Here is a 16,779-nt window from a genome sequence, read left to right as displayed (position 1 = left end):
TTTCTCTGAAATGTTAGTTACCTACCTATAATTCCACAAATCATAAGACACTTTTCAAACCAATGTTAATATAAAAAATGTGTTTGTTACCCTGTTAAATTGATATATATGTTTCCTTTTAGCACATCTTTCACTCAGTCAACAAATCAATTATATAAATTAAGGTATGAACAAACTCACCGATTACTTTGCAGACTGAACTTGTTCCAAAAGTTTTCTGACACAAACATGTATCTGTACATTCCAACTAATACAAATTTATAATTATAGGAATTATACTTCTCTCCTGATAATTGTAAACATTGAAAATATTACATCAGCCATTTTGCTAATGCAGCTTCATTACTTTCTCATAAATATAAAAAAAAAATCATATCCTCACAACAGTTTCTTATTTATAAGCGATTCCTGACAGAACTGAACTTATACAAATTCATGAGCTATCCATTTCAAGTTAAACACCACTTTCAGTAAATTTTGCAGACTGCCATTCTGTTGATTGCAAAAGAAGAATTTATAGTATTCTAAGATGTAAACCAACAGTTACATCTTAGCAAAGCAGCAACACTTATAAAAATACTGTAACAAATGTAGGGACTACCCAGAAATTCACCCACATACAATTTCCAAATTCCATAAGACCCTACTTTATGCAAGTAGTTCACTTCACAAAGTCCATACTATGCAGGTAGTTTCCTTCACACTGACCAGCATAAAATGAAACTGATATTAGGAGCACCTCTGAACAGAAGCTGTATGATTATTTCAGCAAGTATCATACACCACCTGTGATCACTTCAGTGCTACATTTTCTGAATTACTTACGTTACTCAGACTGCAGTGATGAGAAAATATTGAAGTGGACAGTGAAACCTGGGCAAGAAGACGAGTCATTTCACATTACAGTCTGCTTCGGTGTGTATCTTGTAAATGATTTTGGCATTTCTTAAACAATTTTGTGGTTTATAACCTATTTCTCATGGCTGATTAGAGGAAAAATTGTACAAATTGTGGTATTATTTACAGGATATATTTCTGTTAAAAATAGTTTTGCATGTTGTATAGCATATATAGTAACCTATTTCCATTACTTGTTGAAACTGCTGGTTTCTAACTCTTTTGCCATTTACTAGTGTGTCTGAGAATGTAACCCCAAATAATATCACTGCAACAACGGGAAATAGCAACTCTCTTCAGTAATGTAACAATTAGGTAAGAACAAGACTGCATGTATGCAAAAGTTGTAAGATAAAAAATATTTACTTCTCACACTCACTTTCATTATGCTAATCATAAAGAGCATGTACAGAATTCTGAAATATACAAAATGTTCCTCAATCTCAATGTACTCTTTTGAAAGAATAAATAGGTACAGAAAGAAAACATAGCTTAAAATATATGTATGTGCCTTTAGCATTAAAATGCACATTTCATATAAACTGCACTGATTTTTGGCTCCACAGAACACAAAAATAAGTATATCACAGTTAAAATTCTGCATAGCTACGAAATTATAAACAATTTCTGTTACTCTGGACTGTTTCATACTCACCAGAAAACCCGTCAGATAAATTTATCATCATTAATAATGTTTCCTTCAGACACTTTATTCACAATTCACTGACACCACAAGTTTATTAAGAAATATTGAAAGCAACAACATTTCTTATACATTTGACATTTTTAACACACTGCTTTAAGTGAAAGAACCATATCAGAATAGTGGAATGCAACTCATGACACGAGTTAAAAAAAATAGGGGGGGGGGGGCAAACGTGGCAACACTGGTATGTTAACATGTTCCAAAAAACATAATGCCACCAGAAAATACATGAATTGACTTTGCTGTGCTTTATGACACTTCATAATTTATTCAAAACATCCTAAGATACACAAAGAGTAAGGCAACATGGTTACATGCTTAAAATTCCAAACTGTAAACTGTGAAGAACAAGGCTGTCTTCCGGGATGCTGTACCATACAGACTTGCAGAAATTGAATGAAGTTTCAGAAGCGCTTACTGTCTCATCTACCTGATGACGGAGGCAGTAATCACCTCAGAAATGGGCAACTTCTATGAGACTACACAGCGTAACATCCCAGAGACAGTCATCTTCATACTCCCTGCAAAGAGAAACTGAAATCTCACTATAAATGGAAATGGTTGCAGAGGCATTGGAAGGACTTCAACAAGATATGTCACTCAAACCCAAACGCCAGCCTTAGGACAGGGGTAAGAGAAAGAGATTCACCACATGTTTCAATTCCTGTTAATAAATTATTATAATAAGAACAAACTGATATTTGTATCCAAATAAATCTGAAAGTAAACATCCAACACTCAAGCTGTTAAACATGACATAAAAATGCTGTGCACTGAAATGTTTCAAATGTTTTTTGCACAGACACAAACATTGTTTCATCAGCAACTGCTGCATTGAGTACTTGCTATGACATGACAATGATCTTATATGGCCTGTATCAACAAACTATAAATCAAAACAAAACAGATAAATTAACAAGTAATGTAAAGTAACAAGAAAACAGCCAACATAACAGAAGACCAAAAAGGAAAGTGAATATATACACAACAGCTATTATCACAAAGTGATTTTCAAGAAAACACACATTCAAATAACATGCATCCAGAGTTACATTATACTGAAAGACAAAATAAACTGGCTTTATATCACTAAATTAACTGTTAATTTTAATCTTAAGCATAAAATATTACTTTCAACATAGTGCAACAGTTATTATAACAGTTAATAATCCATTTTGATTAAATAGTTAAGGCAACTATGGATGTAACATAACAGACATCACTAACTGAACCAACCATGTATATTCAGCCTTAATAGAAAGAAAAATATATAATAAATAGGCTATTCATTGATTTTGTAACAACTTAATCTTAAAGAAGACTTTAAAACATATTTGTCACAAACCCTATAGCAATCCAATTGAACACCAAGTCTCACTGACTTAATTGGGGCAGGATCCATCATTGCAAATGTGAAAATTAATGCAAACAAATAGTTGATATTAGATGTGGAAATGAAATATTGCCTATGATAGTATGAACAATTGTAGAAAAATAAAAACAGAAATATGTCGCAAAATCAAGTGTCAAGCACAATTATATATTTGAAAACTGGAGAAAATATCCTGCTGAAAATGGATAAGTTAATACTGATTTGGATTTGTGATTGGCAAGTTAAGGAAGATAGTTCATTTTTAAAAATCCTAAGGCTATCCTTTATTTGTGTTTATTTGCCAAAAGATCAGTTTAGTGCTAAAGTCTGACTTCCCTAAAACAAATCATCATTACAACATGCAAGTACATTGCTCCTCCTTATTTGTTGTACTCTTAAGGACATGATTAATAATGGCAATCAAGGACCCACTGCATACAATTCATTCAAAAACAAAGTTGAATATTCATAAAAATACCACGCTGTGCACTGCTGGGCAATGGAGTTTAATTACTACATCATGTAAACTGTCTGTATTACATTTTTACTGGTACATTATTGTCTTCATACTTTTCCCACAAATTAGATTCCACAGCCATCAAATGAATTACTGTACTCATCTCAGACGTTTAAATCTGCACATTATTATTAGGCTTCATCAATCACAAAAATATGGATTTTTTAAAAGAAATCCAGTATTTTTCAAACTAGTTCAAAATGTATAAATTATTAATGGCACAAATGATTTGGAACAAAAAGTAGACCAAGTATAGAAATCAGTTACCACTTAAAATCACATTACGCACCATTGCCCAATGCATGGCAATTCAGTCCCCTACATCACTGTCACGGTCTCCTACAAGGTAGAGAAACTGGAAAGCAACAGCAAGCAGACTGGTTCCCAGTAAATCTCCCAGAGCCGTGAGGTAAGGTATTGCAGAGTTGTCAGGATCTATATGCTGTGTCCACATCCAGTGAATCATTATATGACAGATGTACAGAAGCATCAGAACCTAGAAACAGAAACAAGTCAGTCAGATCTCTCTCAACCCCCAAATTTAAAGATTCCAGCCCTTTCAATACTAAAAATAAAAATTCCAACATTTTCATGTTCAAAAATTCTCTTATATTTATTTTCTTAGTTCAAAATTCAAATTCATTTTTATTCAGTCTCAGGAATTATACTCCTGCTCATAACACAAGCAGACACATTAATACTGTTATTTATTATTTTTCAACTTCAAGCAACATTGCAGTCTTTGCTAGCAGACACTATTGAAGAGTAATTCTTTTTGTTCCCATCAGCATTAAGACACATTTCAAGGAAAGAGCCCTGATTTTTGGCACCACAAAACACAAAAATATGCTAAAATTCACAGATATGTCCTGCATAGCTATGACTTCCTCACATTCCTGAATCTGAAATTTTTTTTGAAGGCATTCAGGGAAAAGTGATATAAGTACTGAAAACGAATGTCAGAAATCGATTTGCAGCAATGTTCCCAGACAAGTTAGACAGTGGGGTACATGGACAGTCAGAAATAAAGCACTTCATTAATAATCACACCCACATATGACCAGCGATATAATGCAATTATTTAAATTACTGTCAGATGTTCTAAATGATTATAACAACTTACATTCTGCTCTTGACTTGCCTTAATTTGGCAAGATTTTAGGTTCTCACAGCAGTGAGTATGATGATGACCGTCTTCTGGGATGCTGAGCCATGTAGTCTGGTACATACTAACTAACACTTCAAAGGTGCTTACTGCCTCTATAATCAGAGTGAATGCTCTGATGACAGAGGCAATGAGCACCTCCGAAACTCTGGTATATATCCACCACACTATAAAATGTAACATCCCAAAAGACAGCCATCTTCTTCATTAACTTGCCTGAAGGACAGCTGCCAAAAGGTACACTGCCACAAAAATAGGAGTGAGAGATGTGTGACCAGCTTGGAGGTAGCTTATCGTATATGAAAAGATCAGATGGCCTGGTATAACCATCATCAGAAGTACTCTTGCAGTTCTGGCATGGCCTCCTGCACAAACAGTGAAGCACAAAACTGAACCATATTTCTAGTGATTTGGTCTTCTGGGTTATAATGCTAAGCAGACATGTGTAGATACCAATATCAGCTCTAAAGATGAAGGCAGTACCTGCCTCTGAAACCTGGTACCTACCTATAAAACAACATGGTGTGTCATTTTCACTGCCAGAGGAACTCTAATGAAGTAAATTTAAATCTGCTGTAAACATATACTACGTCTGAAACTAGAAAGTCAATTCAGAATGTTGATGCTACAGAAAATGAACACAAAATTTAGAATTTAGAATGTCAGAAGAACATACATGTCAAATTCTTTGCCACTTGAAAGACCTACGCTTAGATGCAAGCACAATCTTAGGGTAATAGGGATGGATTAATATGGATCATGATAGGAACTGGCAGTGGGCTCTTGTGAACATCTTGATTCCATTCAAGATGGAAAATTTCTTAACTACTTAAGTGTACTATTACTTTCTGAAGCAGGACTCTGCTCCATTACTTTAAAAAATTTATGGTCATAACAACTGGTTGATATATATACTATAAGCAAGCAGTCTCATCAAAGGTACATAACCCTTCAAGCTGTAATTGGAATTCTGAGGTTTTTAAATGTACAATATAAGGTCACGAACCTTCATAAATTGTGCAGCGATGGGAGAAATGAGATAAAGTTCTACTATCAAGTAATACTGTGCAACTGCCCTTAACTAACCATAGTAGTAAGACAAATATCTCTCAGGACATTTAGAGCTGTGATTTCAATGAGGTACCTTCTGGAATTGAGTAAAATACTTCACTACAGCACAGACTCAAGTGAGTAATCAAACATAAATTGTAATGTTTTATGATCATGCCCATCAAAACTTCTACCTCCAAATTCAAAACATACTGGGGCCACATATCATCATCCATTAAAATGCAACTGGTCTCAGACCCATAAAATCTGTGTGTAATAATAGAAATAAAAGAAAGAGGCAAATAAAAACATAGCTGCATATATTTGTATGTTTGTTTGTTTGTTTCCATTGTCTTGTTAGCAGTAAATATAAAAATTACCAGTAAAAGCAAAAACCCAAACATTTTCTTATAGATCAGTCTTTTGACAGCATGTCTTACCTTGACTGCAGAATACAGTAAAAGGATTGAGACAAACAGACGAAGCATAATGAGGCAGTTTTCCAAGGCGGGAATCTCGGTGCAATGATGTGGAGATGCGACTAGCCTGCACTGCCACAAGGTTCCCCCCAACACCATTGATCACAGGTTGGAACACTGCTATGCCCTTGAAGTTTGACACTGTGAAGTCTAATACAAGGCCCCCAATGCTGTCAAATAAACAAATTCTGTCATTATCAGGGCATGGTTAAATATCATTATACTAATTTCCAGCCAAGTTAAGTGGAGCATGTTATGCAGTTAGATCTCTGTTGCATGTCAGCAAAACTGACACACTCAGACCAGTATATTTTGCCTATTTTCACGCTATAATGAGGTATGGAATAATTTTGGGGGGTAATTCATCAAAGAGCAAAAATATATTCACTTTACAAAAGAAAATTTTTAAATTAATGGATGGTGTCACACCTATAAATTCATGTAGAAGTCTATTTAAGAGATTAGAGATCTTGGCTCTTCCTTGTGAATACATATTCTCATTAATGAACTTTATTGTACATAACCAAGAACTTTTCCAAATTAATTCTACTATACACAGTGTTAACACAAGGAATAAAAATTAGCTTCATAGACCAATTGCCAACCTCTGATGTTTTCAGAAGAGTGCATATTATGCAGGGATCAAAATTTTCAACAGTCTACCATCAAATCTCACAAGTTTTGTAAATAAAAAGGCACAATTTAATGTAGTGTTAAAAAGATACTTAATTACACACTGGTGCTAAAGTGGGATGCTACCTTTTTTATACATGTCATAAAAAATTGCATTAACCTGCTAATCAGCATTGCAGATATAACAGGTGTCCACCCTGAGTCTAAGACCTCCTTTGTGTACTTGTTCTTGGCAGCAATCCACCCCCATACTGGAGTCAGCAGAACAAAGGTTACAATGATGGCTGGAGCAAGCCACCAACGTTCATCTGGAAATATAAGCAATAAAGGTGAAATTTAATGTTGAAAATGAAAATCTAATGAACCACTGAGAAAACTGGACCTGATATGCTGCCACCTTTTTAAGTCCAAACAACGTTAACTACTTAGGCTACCTTTAACAATGGAATACAAGTGAATAAACATGTAATACTCCTTGAGTTAAGACTGCCACTCCCTCAGTGCTCATTTTTTATGGTCCTAACGAAGCACATTTACGCATGCACAGCCAGACATCTATGCAGGCCCTCGAAACATCAAGGGTAACATAAAAGCTTGTCTGGAAATAGATAGGCATTGTGTCCCCTGTCTAGATGGAACAAGGTTACAACTCCTCTGGGCCCCTGGTCATTTCTGGATTCAGGGTAATAGGGGTGTGTATGCCATGGTTAGTGATGGACTGATAAGTCCAAAACCAGATATTTCAATCTCACCGTGTGTTGGTAGGCAAAAGGTTAAGAAGTGATTCAAGGATAGGCACTTTGAAAACTAACCTGCCACATTAGGTATGAGGCAATCAAAGTTCTTCTTTGGAAGGCCTTCTGATAAACTGTCTACAGACCTAGTGGTTTGGTCATAAACCTGTTATACATTAAGGTGGTACCCACACATCAGCGTCCTCTTGGAAATGGCTAAGTGCAGGAAATATGTACAGGAGGAGGAATGGTTGAACCATATTCTGTAAATGTCCAATGCTATCTTATCTATTGGGATGTTCTCGGTTACGTTGGCTTTGACTCTAGCAGTGCTCTCAGGGCTCTCTGAAGGGCCGTAACATTAAGAATGACGTGCAATGGATCCAGCACTGGTCTGAGCTCACAAGAATGAAACCATCTTCCCTAGATCAATAGTAACAGCAATGGCCTCGCCGCATTACAGAGTACATCTCTTGATGAGCATAGCTTTCAGGCTTACAATCTTTATACAGAAATTACAAAATCCATAACTATAAAAATTTATCTTTGGGAATTGTTAAGATCCCTAAAAACACTAGGTTCTGCAACACGTAATTTTAAAAACCAGTTTTATACAGAATTTTTTAATGATAAGATTTCTATGACAATCGAAGAGTGCACATACTTATAGCTTCAAATAATAAAGAGGCAATCCATGACAACAATGCCAAAGTGGTGAGGTCTCCCAAGCTGGCCGCAATCGGTGTGGCCACATTATCTGGGTTTATACTGCAGTGGCGTGAAGACACTATCACAGCAACCATCACGAGACCTAGAGCAGAGAAGGGATAAAAATAATTGCAACATTTTGAGGGAAAGCACACTTTCAAACATCCCTTCTCCACGCACTTTTCCACCCAAAATACGTGCATGTTTCCACAAAATAGAGAAAAAGAACAAATATAACTGCAACAAATCTTATGAAATTTGTAATGATGTAGACTGGCTTCAGTCTAATTAAAATGAGGGTGTCATATATACAGTTTCAGAACTCCAGGAAAGAAGGCTTGATACTAACGCATGTTCAGACGACACACAAGAAGAGGGCTCCAGCTCCTCTTCCACATATTCTTTCTTCATTCACACTTGCACAAACGTTTTGTTCTAATTCTCATAATCCCTTGAGCAAAGAATGTTTCTTTAAAGTACAATAAATACAAAAAATAATACAATGTGGAAGTATCTTGGAAGAGTATAATTTTAAGACAGCAAAAAATTATACCAAAACAATTAAGTAAAGGAGAATTTGGTGCCATAACTTTAGTGTTCACACACACATATTTTGCATGCAAGGTTGCAATGTGTTCTCCTATCATTCATGTCCATATGCTCATTTAGCATGTTAACGCATCAATAACACAGTATCAGTTTTCTGGCTGATCAAATCACGATTATAATAAGATAAGCTTCTAAACATCCAGTATGCATGATACAATATAATAATTAAATATCCATTGCAGAATATACTAAAATATATTTATTTAGGGCACTTATATTAACTCGCCTGATAGCATCACGACTCGGTGAATCTAAATGTGCATCAAGAGTTAAACTGTGGCAATTCTGAAAACAAGTTTTATCACATCAAATTCACGTGCCATTCAGAAGGCATCCACATCAAAACAGATATTCACTTTCACTGACTTAAATCAAAACACATAGTTTTATTTTCTATGACCAATATGTCTGCATACACTATCTTAAAATAAATGTAAAAGATAAAGTAATTTACTTTGATTGCTCACCAAGCACGAAGCTCGCCAGTGATGCAGTAACAAGACTGCTGGCACAGAGAAGAAGACCATGAGCGGGATCAAATTTCCCTTCAGGAACCCAGCCCATTATCACAGCTGCTAACGATGCGAGGAAACCTACTACAATGGCTTGACACTGCAAACAATATCATACGTAAAACTTATGCCAGTAGTATCATATTTAATTTTACAATTTTCAATGTGAAATTGTGCTCACACTTCGCGAAGTCACGCACTGTCAAAAACATGAAAATGTATATTTTTGTATGAAAATTTTTATTAACAGATACTATGTGCATACAACCTTCAAATGTCTAAAAATAACACTCAAAATAAAACAATTATTTTAATTTTACATTCCATTTGAATAAAGCAAATAACATTTACTCTTTGTTAAAGCCATTCATCGCAGCAGTATCACTACATCAACAGCAAATCTGACATGAAGTCACTCAAGGCTGAAATGGAGTCATCACAGGTAGAAGTCAGAGTCTAAGCCAACTGCCCTGCAGTTCCAATACAGAAAATATTTCATAATACTGTTTCAACTGCAAAGAGAGGTATATAACTTCATATTTCTTTCTGGGCCACTATACTGTCTACGTACAGTTCAATTATTCAAGCTACTGCCTTGGCACTTAATTTTTTAATTTGTAACGTATTTAACAACACTATCAGTAGCTCAGACTATTAAGCATTAAATGATGGAATGAATAATGAAATATAAAGAATGTGGAAGGAAGTGGTTGTGGCCATATTAGTATATACCTGGAGGGACTGAAGAAATCTTGCAAGATAACCAGTTTCCATACCAAAATTTGAACCTGGAACCTACTAAATATAGAGCAGGTATGACAATCATTTGGTCATGACATGCAATGCTTGGTGCTTCAGAAGAAATACTAAAGTATGAACAAACATTACGCCAGGGAACCAGTTTCAGAAGTACAACTCTGTGAAGACACGCTGAATCACCTGTATGTAGAAAATAAATAAACTTAATTGGCTTGAAACATCAGAATACCAAATTATTTGTGTTTCTGCCAGACTTGGTTTAGTGTTCGGAAGCAAATTTAATTAACTATCTAACCTGAATAAGTGCCAAGTTGCCAGCAATCAGACTCCATTGTTGTTTAGGGTTGTCCATGAAACCTAAGTTGGCTTGCGTGGACAGTCGAGAAGCAAGTGTCATTTCCAGATTGCCCTTGAGACCCAGTAAAGCAGGTACTAAAATGAATACTTCAGATACGACGCGGAACACTTGCCAATGCTGTAAGCACCAAATCCGTCATCAGATCCTATTAAAACTATATCAGTCTATCAAATACAAATCATCTTTGATAAAACTATAGGAAAACATTAATATCATTTTATTGAAAACTGTACACTTAATGGATTTTTAAATAAACTGATGACTTTACTACAAATATCAGACCATCACTCAAATAATTCTCGACTGCAGTCTTCTGGTTGTGCCACAGGTGGTTGCCAAGTCAATACACTAAGAGATGGGGGTAAAATAATTTGTATTTGCCTGTCTGAAGAAGTAAAATTGTCTGTGTTTTTGCTCAAAATGATATTCCACATGTTATTAATAATCTTGTGTTTGCATCTTCAGATATCTCTGCTTTAGATTACACCAAAAAATATGTGTAGTTACCTGAACGACATCAAGCACAAGGCCAGCACCAACCATCCCCAATCCTGCCACCAGAAAGGGGATGAACACCTGAACAGATACACTCCACACATTTTCTGTTTCTTCTTGTGCTGCTCGTGTCATTTTAGGTTGCGAAGAAATGTCCAGAAGTTGATGGGTCTCCCCATCATGCTCGGGAAATGCTTCTGCTACTTCAGCATCTGCAGTGGGGTCACCTGACGAACCAGATGTCATTTTATGAAATTTTCTCCGTCGACTCTGGTGATGCGGGTGCTGTCGGCCACGATTACCTGATGACTTGCCAGGCATAATCGATCCTTTGCCAGTGACCCAACTATAACAAAATGGACATAACAGGATTTTCATTTGGCCAATCTGTTTCTTACAGATAAAAGGGTATGTCTGGGACAACAGGAAATCTGTATGGAAGATGCGGTCCGGTGGCAAAACTGTACGAAAAATAGAAATAGAAAACAGGAGAGACAATCAGGCCCAAAGTAGTCACTCCATTTTATGACCAAGAGAACATGTGCACTACTGGATCATTAAGCTGTATTCAAGTTATCACTTTACTGAAACTTTCAAACATATATAACAAAATGCACAAGAGAGCAAACATTTTTCTGATAGAATTTACTGAAAATCAATAAAGAATCTTTTGTGAGATTTTGGGTTCTCATGGTGATGATTATAAAGGTAGCTGTCTTCTGGGATGTTAAACCATGTAGTTTGGAAGAATTTATTGACATTTCAGAGGTTCTTTCTACAATCATCATCAGGGCAGATAGAGGCAGTAAGAACCTCTAAAATGTCAAACTTCTACTAGATTGTAAGGTGAAACATCCCAGAAGACAGTCAGTCATCTTCAAATAATCTCTTAAATACATTTCTTTAATTTTAATCTGTTAAGAGAAAATTAATATTCCACTGCAAATGAACTACTGGATTCTTAATTAGCAAGAATATGGCAAGATGGCAAGTTCCTAACTTGTGTAACTAACAGAATAACCTTGTCAGAGTGGATGGTGCTATAATTCTTTCATACTTTCATGCATTTCTAACTAAGAATTTAAAATCCAGAAAGTATCTGCTTACAATTTCCAATCACTTGCATTACTGAATGCTTCTTTCCTTTATAAAATCTAGAACACACAAAGTTACTAAACAATTTTCCTTTCCTGTAGAAAGAAGTACAGCAACAGTATAATCACCAAAACTGATTCTTATGAGAAACCTTTGTATTCAGAACTTTTACAACAATACATATTAACAAATAAATATCTTTCAATACAAAAAAGAAGACAATCTATTGCACTGTACTGTCTGGTACACATCATATAATTATCAGCACCATATGTTAACAATGTGTCAAACATTCTGTATACAGAATGTTTGACACATGTAGTTAACATGACATACACAGAGATAACGTGTTTAAACAATCTGTAGCAGATAAAGCTCTGTAGGCAAACTGCTGAGCCCAGACAAAAGAAAGCTATTTTCAGGAACACTTGGCCTCTCTCCCTGAACTGGACCCAAAAAAGACAAATGAAGGAAACAAGACAAGATTGGGGCTTGTGCCAAAAATTTATGTGTCATGCTAGGCAATCTTAATGCTTACAACTAAATTATTTAAAATGTCCATATGAACATTATCATTTAAACTTGTCACTAAGTATTATCTATTTAACATTTATTTGCACTGTGATTAAACAAGAAGGATCCGCTACAGATATGGAATGAAATCAATGATCAGAGAGAGACTCTTGAAAAACCAAATTCAGGATCATTCCAGATGCAAAAACAGTTTTGTACAAAGTCTGCTGGCATGTATCTATCACCCACAAAACCAAAATTCATGTGCTTTGCTTGTCCTACTATAATTTTCCACTCTTGGAAAAAATAATCTAGAAAAACATTATGTGCACATTCCTCAAAGATCTATCAATACATTCAATTTTGGGACCCGATATTTAATGGACACAGCTCCAATCTCAAAACTTCCAGAGATACCACATTACTACCACTGAGGAATTTTAAAAATATATTATTCTGAAGATCTAGTGACATAAATTCTGTTCTAGTTTCATGAACACTGTCCATCTGGTTCAAAACTTATGAGACAGACACACAAATATGCATGCAATCACTACTCACAGTTTATAAGACTGCCTTTACATTAAAATGCAATTTGAAGTTATTAAAAATGATATAACAGGCAAGTAACTTGTTACTTGCCACTTACCATGCTGAAGAGGTCCAATTTTGGGACCAGCTGGAAAAAAAAATGATCAAAGCATTAATTCTGGAATAATTCACAGAACAAGGCAAATTTAAAATATTTGGTAATAAAAGTAACAAATGAAAATTACATTCATGAAGAGATTAAAATTAAATTTATAAGACTCCTGAAAGTATTTAGTTCAGAATCTTTTCTCTTCCAGTCTAAAAATGTGAGCATTAAAATACACAAAACTGTAAATAAATGGTTTGTATGGATGTGAAACTTGATCTTTCACATGAAGGGAGAAACAAGGGTGTTTGAGAAAAGGCTGCGGAGGAGAATATTTGGACCTATGTGAGTGGCTGGTGTGCACAGGGGAGGTAATCAATTTCAAAGACCTGTATCTTGCAAACTATTGTGTCGATCTTGTCGTGACTTCAATATGGCCTTGACCTATACGTGGCCTCAATTTGACATGCATATGGTCAACCAGGTATTTACGGTTTGGCAGAAATAAGTGTGATAACATATGACCTTGAGAATTGTAAAGACCTGTATTTGGGAAACTATTGGGCCGGTTTTGTCACGACTTTAATATGACCTTTATCTATAGGTGACCTCATTTTGACATAATTATGGTCAACCAGGTATTTACGGTTTGGCAGAAATAAGTGTGATAACATATGACCTTGAGAATTGTAAAGACCTGTATTTGGGAAACTATTGGGCCGGTTTTGTCGCGACTTTAATATGACCTTTATCTGTAGGTGACCTCATTTTGACATAATTATGGTCAACCAGGTATTTACGGTTTGGCAGAAATAAGCGTGAAAAATATGACCTTGAGAATTTTAAATACCTGTATCTGGGAAACAATTGGGCCGATATTGACGTGACTTCCATATGACCTTCATCTATACGTGACCTCATTTTGACATGATTATGGTCAACCAGGTATTTACGGTTTGGCAGAAATAAGCGTGAAAATATATGACCAATGTGTATGCTGCCTCTGTCATCAGGGTGATCATTCATCACTCAACCTTCATTTCTACACAGAGACAGGAAACATCCCTGCTGATACGACAGGAATTTCATAAATCTACTGGTCTTTAATGCTTAAGAAATCCACAAACCTCAAAGAATAACCATTGTGGTAATCACAGTCATAGCAAATCCAAAGATATGAATGATATTGTGAATCAGGGAATTATGTGATGGGTATTCAGCATGCAAAGGGTATCAGTAAAGAAGATAAAAGAGATGACTACAGAAACGGTAAAGATGGTGCACAAAAACTGTAGACAGTGCAATGATAATAAAAGTTGAGAGCCCTCACTGCATCCACCCATCAGGACATGTATGGACCACCCTAAATCAACTGGTCATTTATCTGCAAGCAGTGCACAATGAACTTCACATATTGCATAAATATGTCTCCGATGATATTAAAATTACTGTATGTCATCAAATTTTAAACCTAAACTGCACAACATGCTCAGATCTGTAGTAATTATATCGAGGAAGGGTAAATCATTTTAAGGAATGACATATTATTTTATAATGACAAACAGCACTAAGCATGTTATCAGCCTAATTCACAATTTTACTTCATCACCCAGTACACATTACCTGAAATGATAAAACTCTCTCTCTCTCTCTACTCATGATGAATGTGTTGTATGAATGTCTCTCTTGTATGAGAATTCAAACTATATTATCAATAAAATCTACTTCTATGATTTTCACACCTAAATAATTTCATATTTCAAATTTTAGTGTTCTCATTTAACAAAATTTACAAACTTAAATGTTGTATAAAATAACTTCTAGCCTATGCCTTACAAGCAATATTGGAAACTGTTGCAGGCCAAGTTTGAGGGACAAGAAAACCGAGGAGCAAACTTACATTTTGCTAGAAATTTGTGATTTCCCCTCTCAAGTTAAAAAGTGACACAAAATAGCAGTCAGCAGTTTTGATTCATGTCAGAGGTCACCTGTGTACAGTTATAATAATGACAGTAATGCAATGAATTCGTTACAAATTGTGTGCAGAAGTTAGTTTTATAAAAAAAAAAAAAGCAACATTACTTCATGGTTTGCTGCCACCTGAACACTAAATATAACGATATGCAATTACTGCAACCAATTAAACCCTGACTCCCTGCACGGACATCACGACACGAAGGCGTTTACAGGGCATGCGGTCAAGTTCCACATACCATTAACCAGAGCAATGTACCAAGTTTAACATAACGTAAATGACCAAATGAATGCTAAAAATACAAATCCACACAAGGGACAATTTGTCAAATTCTGGGGTTAAGAAAACTGAAATAAAATTTAAATAATATGTGGCGGTCTAGTATGCAAATTTTACAGTTAGACAGCAGTCCAAAAGTTGTTTCAGACGTTAAATATAACTCACATTTATATTTTCACCTCCATATAGAACACTACTAAACATGTACACATCACACGTTGCACTTAACCCAAGAAAGAATAATGCCTCCTTGGACGTCATTGCACAACATACACGTATGTGATCCAGTACATACACACGATGTTCCTTCAGTGTTGCCAAAACAATCTCGAACACATTAGCTTCAGAATACAGTGAGGTATGCTTTTCACGTGAATGCCGAAATAAAATCCTAAACGAAATCATTACTAAATAGGATCTGTGGTTCTCACGGTGGTTTTTATGAAGGTGGCTGTCTTCTGGGTTGTATCGCCATGTAGTTTGTCTCAATGTGGCTTATGGCGTCCACAATAAACCTCACTTTTATATCTTTCAAATTGCAACTTATGTATTTCAATCAAAACTGTGTGCTACATGGCCTGCCCATTACAGCCTCCTCGATGTATTCATATTACTATATAAGCACTATTAATTATGAAACTTCTCAGTATGCATTTTCCTGAAACTTCCTGCAATGAGGATATTCTCATTTGCATCCTGCTCTCCATCATCCTCAATCTACATATGACCATGGTGTGACACGACTTGTATTTCTAATCAGCTTGACTTTATTGCCCTAGTTAGTTAATTAATACTTCCTTGTCTGATATGGAACTTGGCAGGTTATACATGTGGAAACTTTTTCTTGGCATAATTTTACATGACTTTTTTAAATTTTCAATAGGAATGCACATTTTATCTTCTGGAGATGGTGTTGGGTTAGAGCAATGTTTATACCTGGGCTGAAAATCTTGCATTGTCTCCTGCAGATATTTGGAGCTCTCAACCAGATATGTACCTTAATCTTTAATACTGTCACTGTCCGAAGTTAAGAGGGCTCAACTGAGAGCCCAATAGAGTAGGGTTTTGTTCTCCTTCTTGTCACCAGACGAACCACCTTCCAGAACCTTGTCTCAAATAAAAATGCTTAGATGATGGATAAATCCAGCAAAGTAATTACACATAATTAAAAGATGATCCAACACTTTTGCATTTCCAATGTTTCATGTTATTGAGAATGTGAATGATGTGAATTTATTTTTTATGGTGAATATCTAAATTGTATCAATAATTCTGCATCTGTTTGT

At 35.4% G+C, this 16,779-nt stretch overlaps 1 protein-coding gene across 5 annotated transcripts; it reads right to left on the bottom strand.

Annotated features, from left to right (window-relative positions):
* Positions 1–1,586: 1,586 nt before the first annotated feature.
* Positions 1,587–15,813, bottom strand: LOC110833452 (solute carrier family 41 member 1). Of its 5 annotated transcripts, none has more exons than XM_022071523.2 (11): positions 15,659–15,813; positions 13,252–13,281; positions 11,007–11,340; positions 10,437–10,616; positions 9,338–9,482; positions 8,218–8,364; positions 6,980–7,127; positions 6,148–6,356; positions 4,874–5,022; positions 3,782–3,988; positions 1,587–2,137 (listed from the first exon to the last, which is right to left on the bottom strand). In XM_022071523.2, the coding sequence occupies exons 3-10, from the start codon at positions 11,313–11,315 to the stop codon at positions 3,803–3,805; spliced, it is 1,473 nt and encodes a 490-aa protein (XP_021927215.1). In that variant the 5' UTR covers positions 11,316–11,340; positions 13,252–13,281; positions 15,659–15,813; the 3' UTR covers positions 1,587–2,137; positions 3,782–3,802. The 5 variants fall into 5 exon arrangements, with proteins under 5 accessions (XP_021927215.1, XP_021927214.1, XP_087211978.1 ...); XM_022071522.2 differs by having other exon boundaries at positions 1,587–2,124; XM_087355852.1 differs by lacking the exon at positions 15,659–15,813 and adding an exon at positions 15,140–15,158 and having other exon boundaries at positions 1,587–3,988.
* Between the last annotated feature and the right edge of the window lie 966 nt (positions 15,814–16,779).

The sequence above is a fragment of the Zootermopsis nevadensis genome, unplaced genomic scaffold (assembly GCF_977971745.1).
Source record: "Zootermopsis nevadensis isolate Lab colony 2312 unplaced genomic scaffold, Znev_1.0 Znev_ptg000025l, whole genome shotgun sequence".
Classification (NCBI taxonomy): domain Eukaryota; kingdom Metazoa; phylum Arthropoda; class Insecta; order Blattodea; family Termopsidae; genus Zootermopsis; species Zootermopsis nevadensis.
Note: the sequence above shows the minus strand (reverse complement) of the source record. Positions and strands in the feature narration are given on the sequence as shown.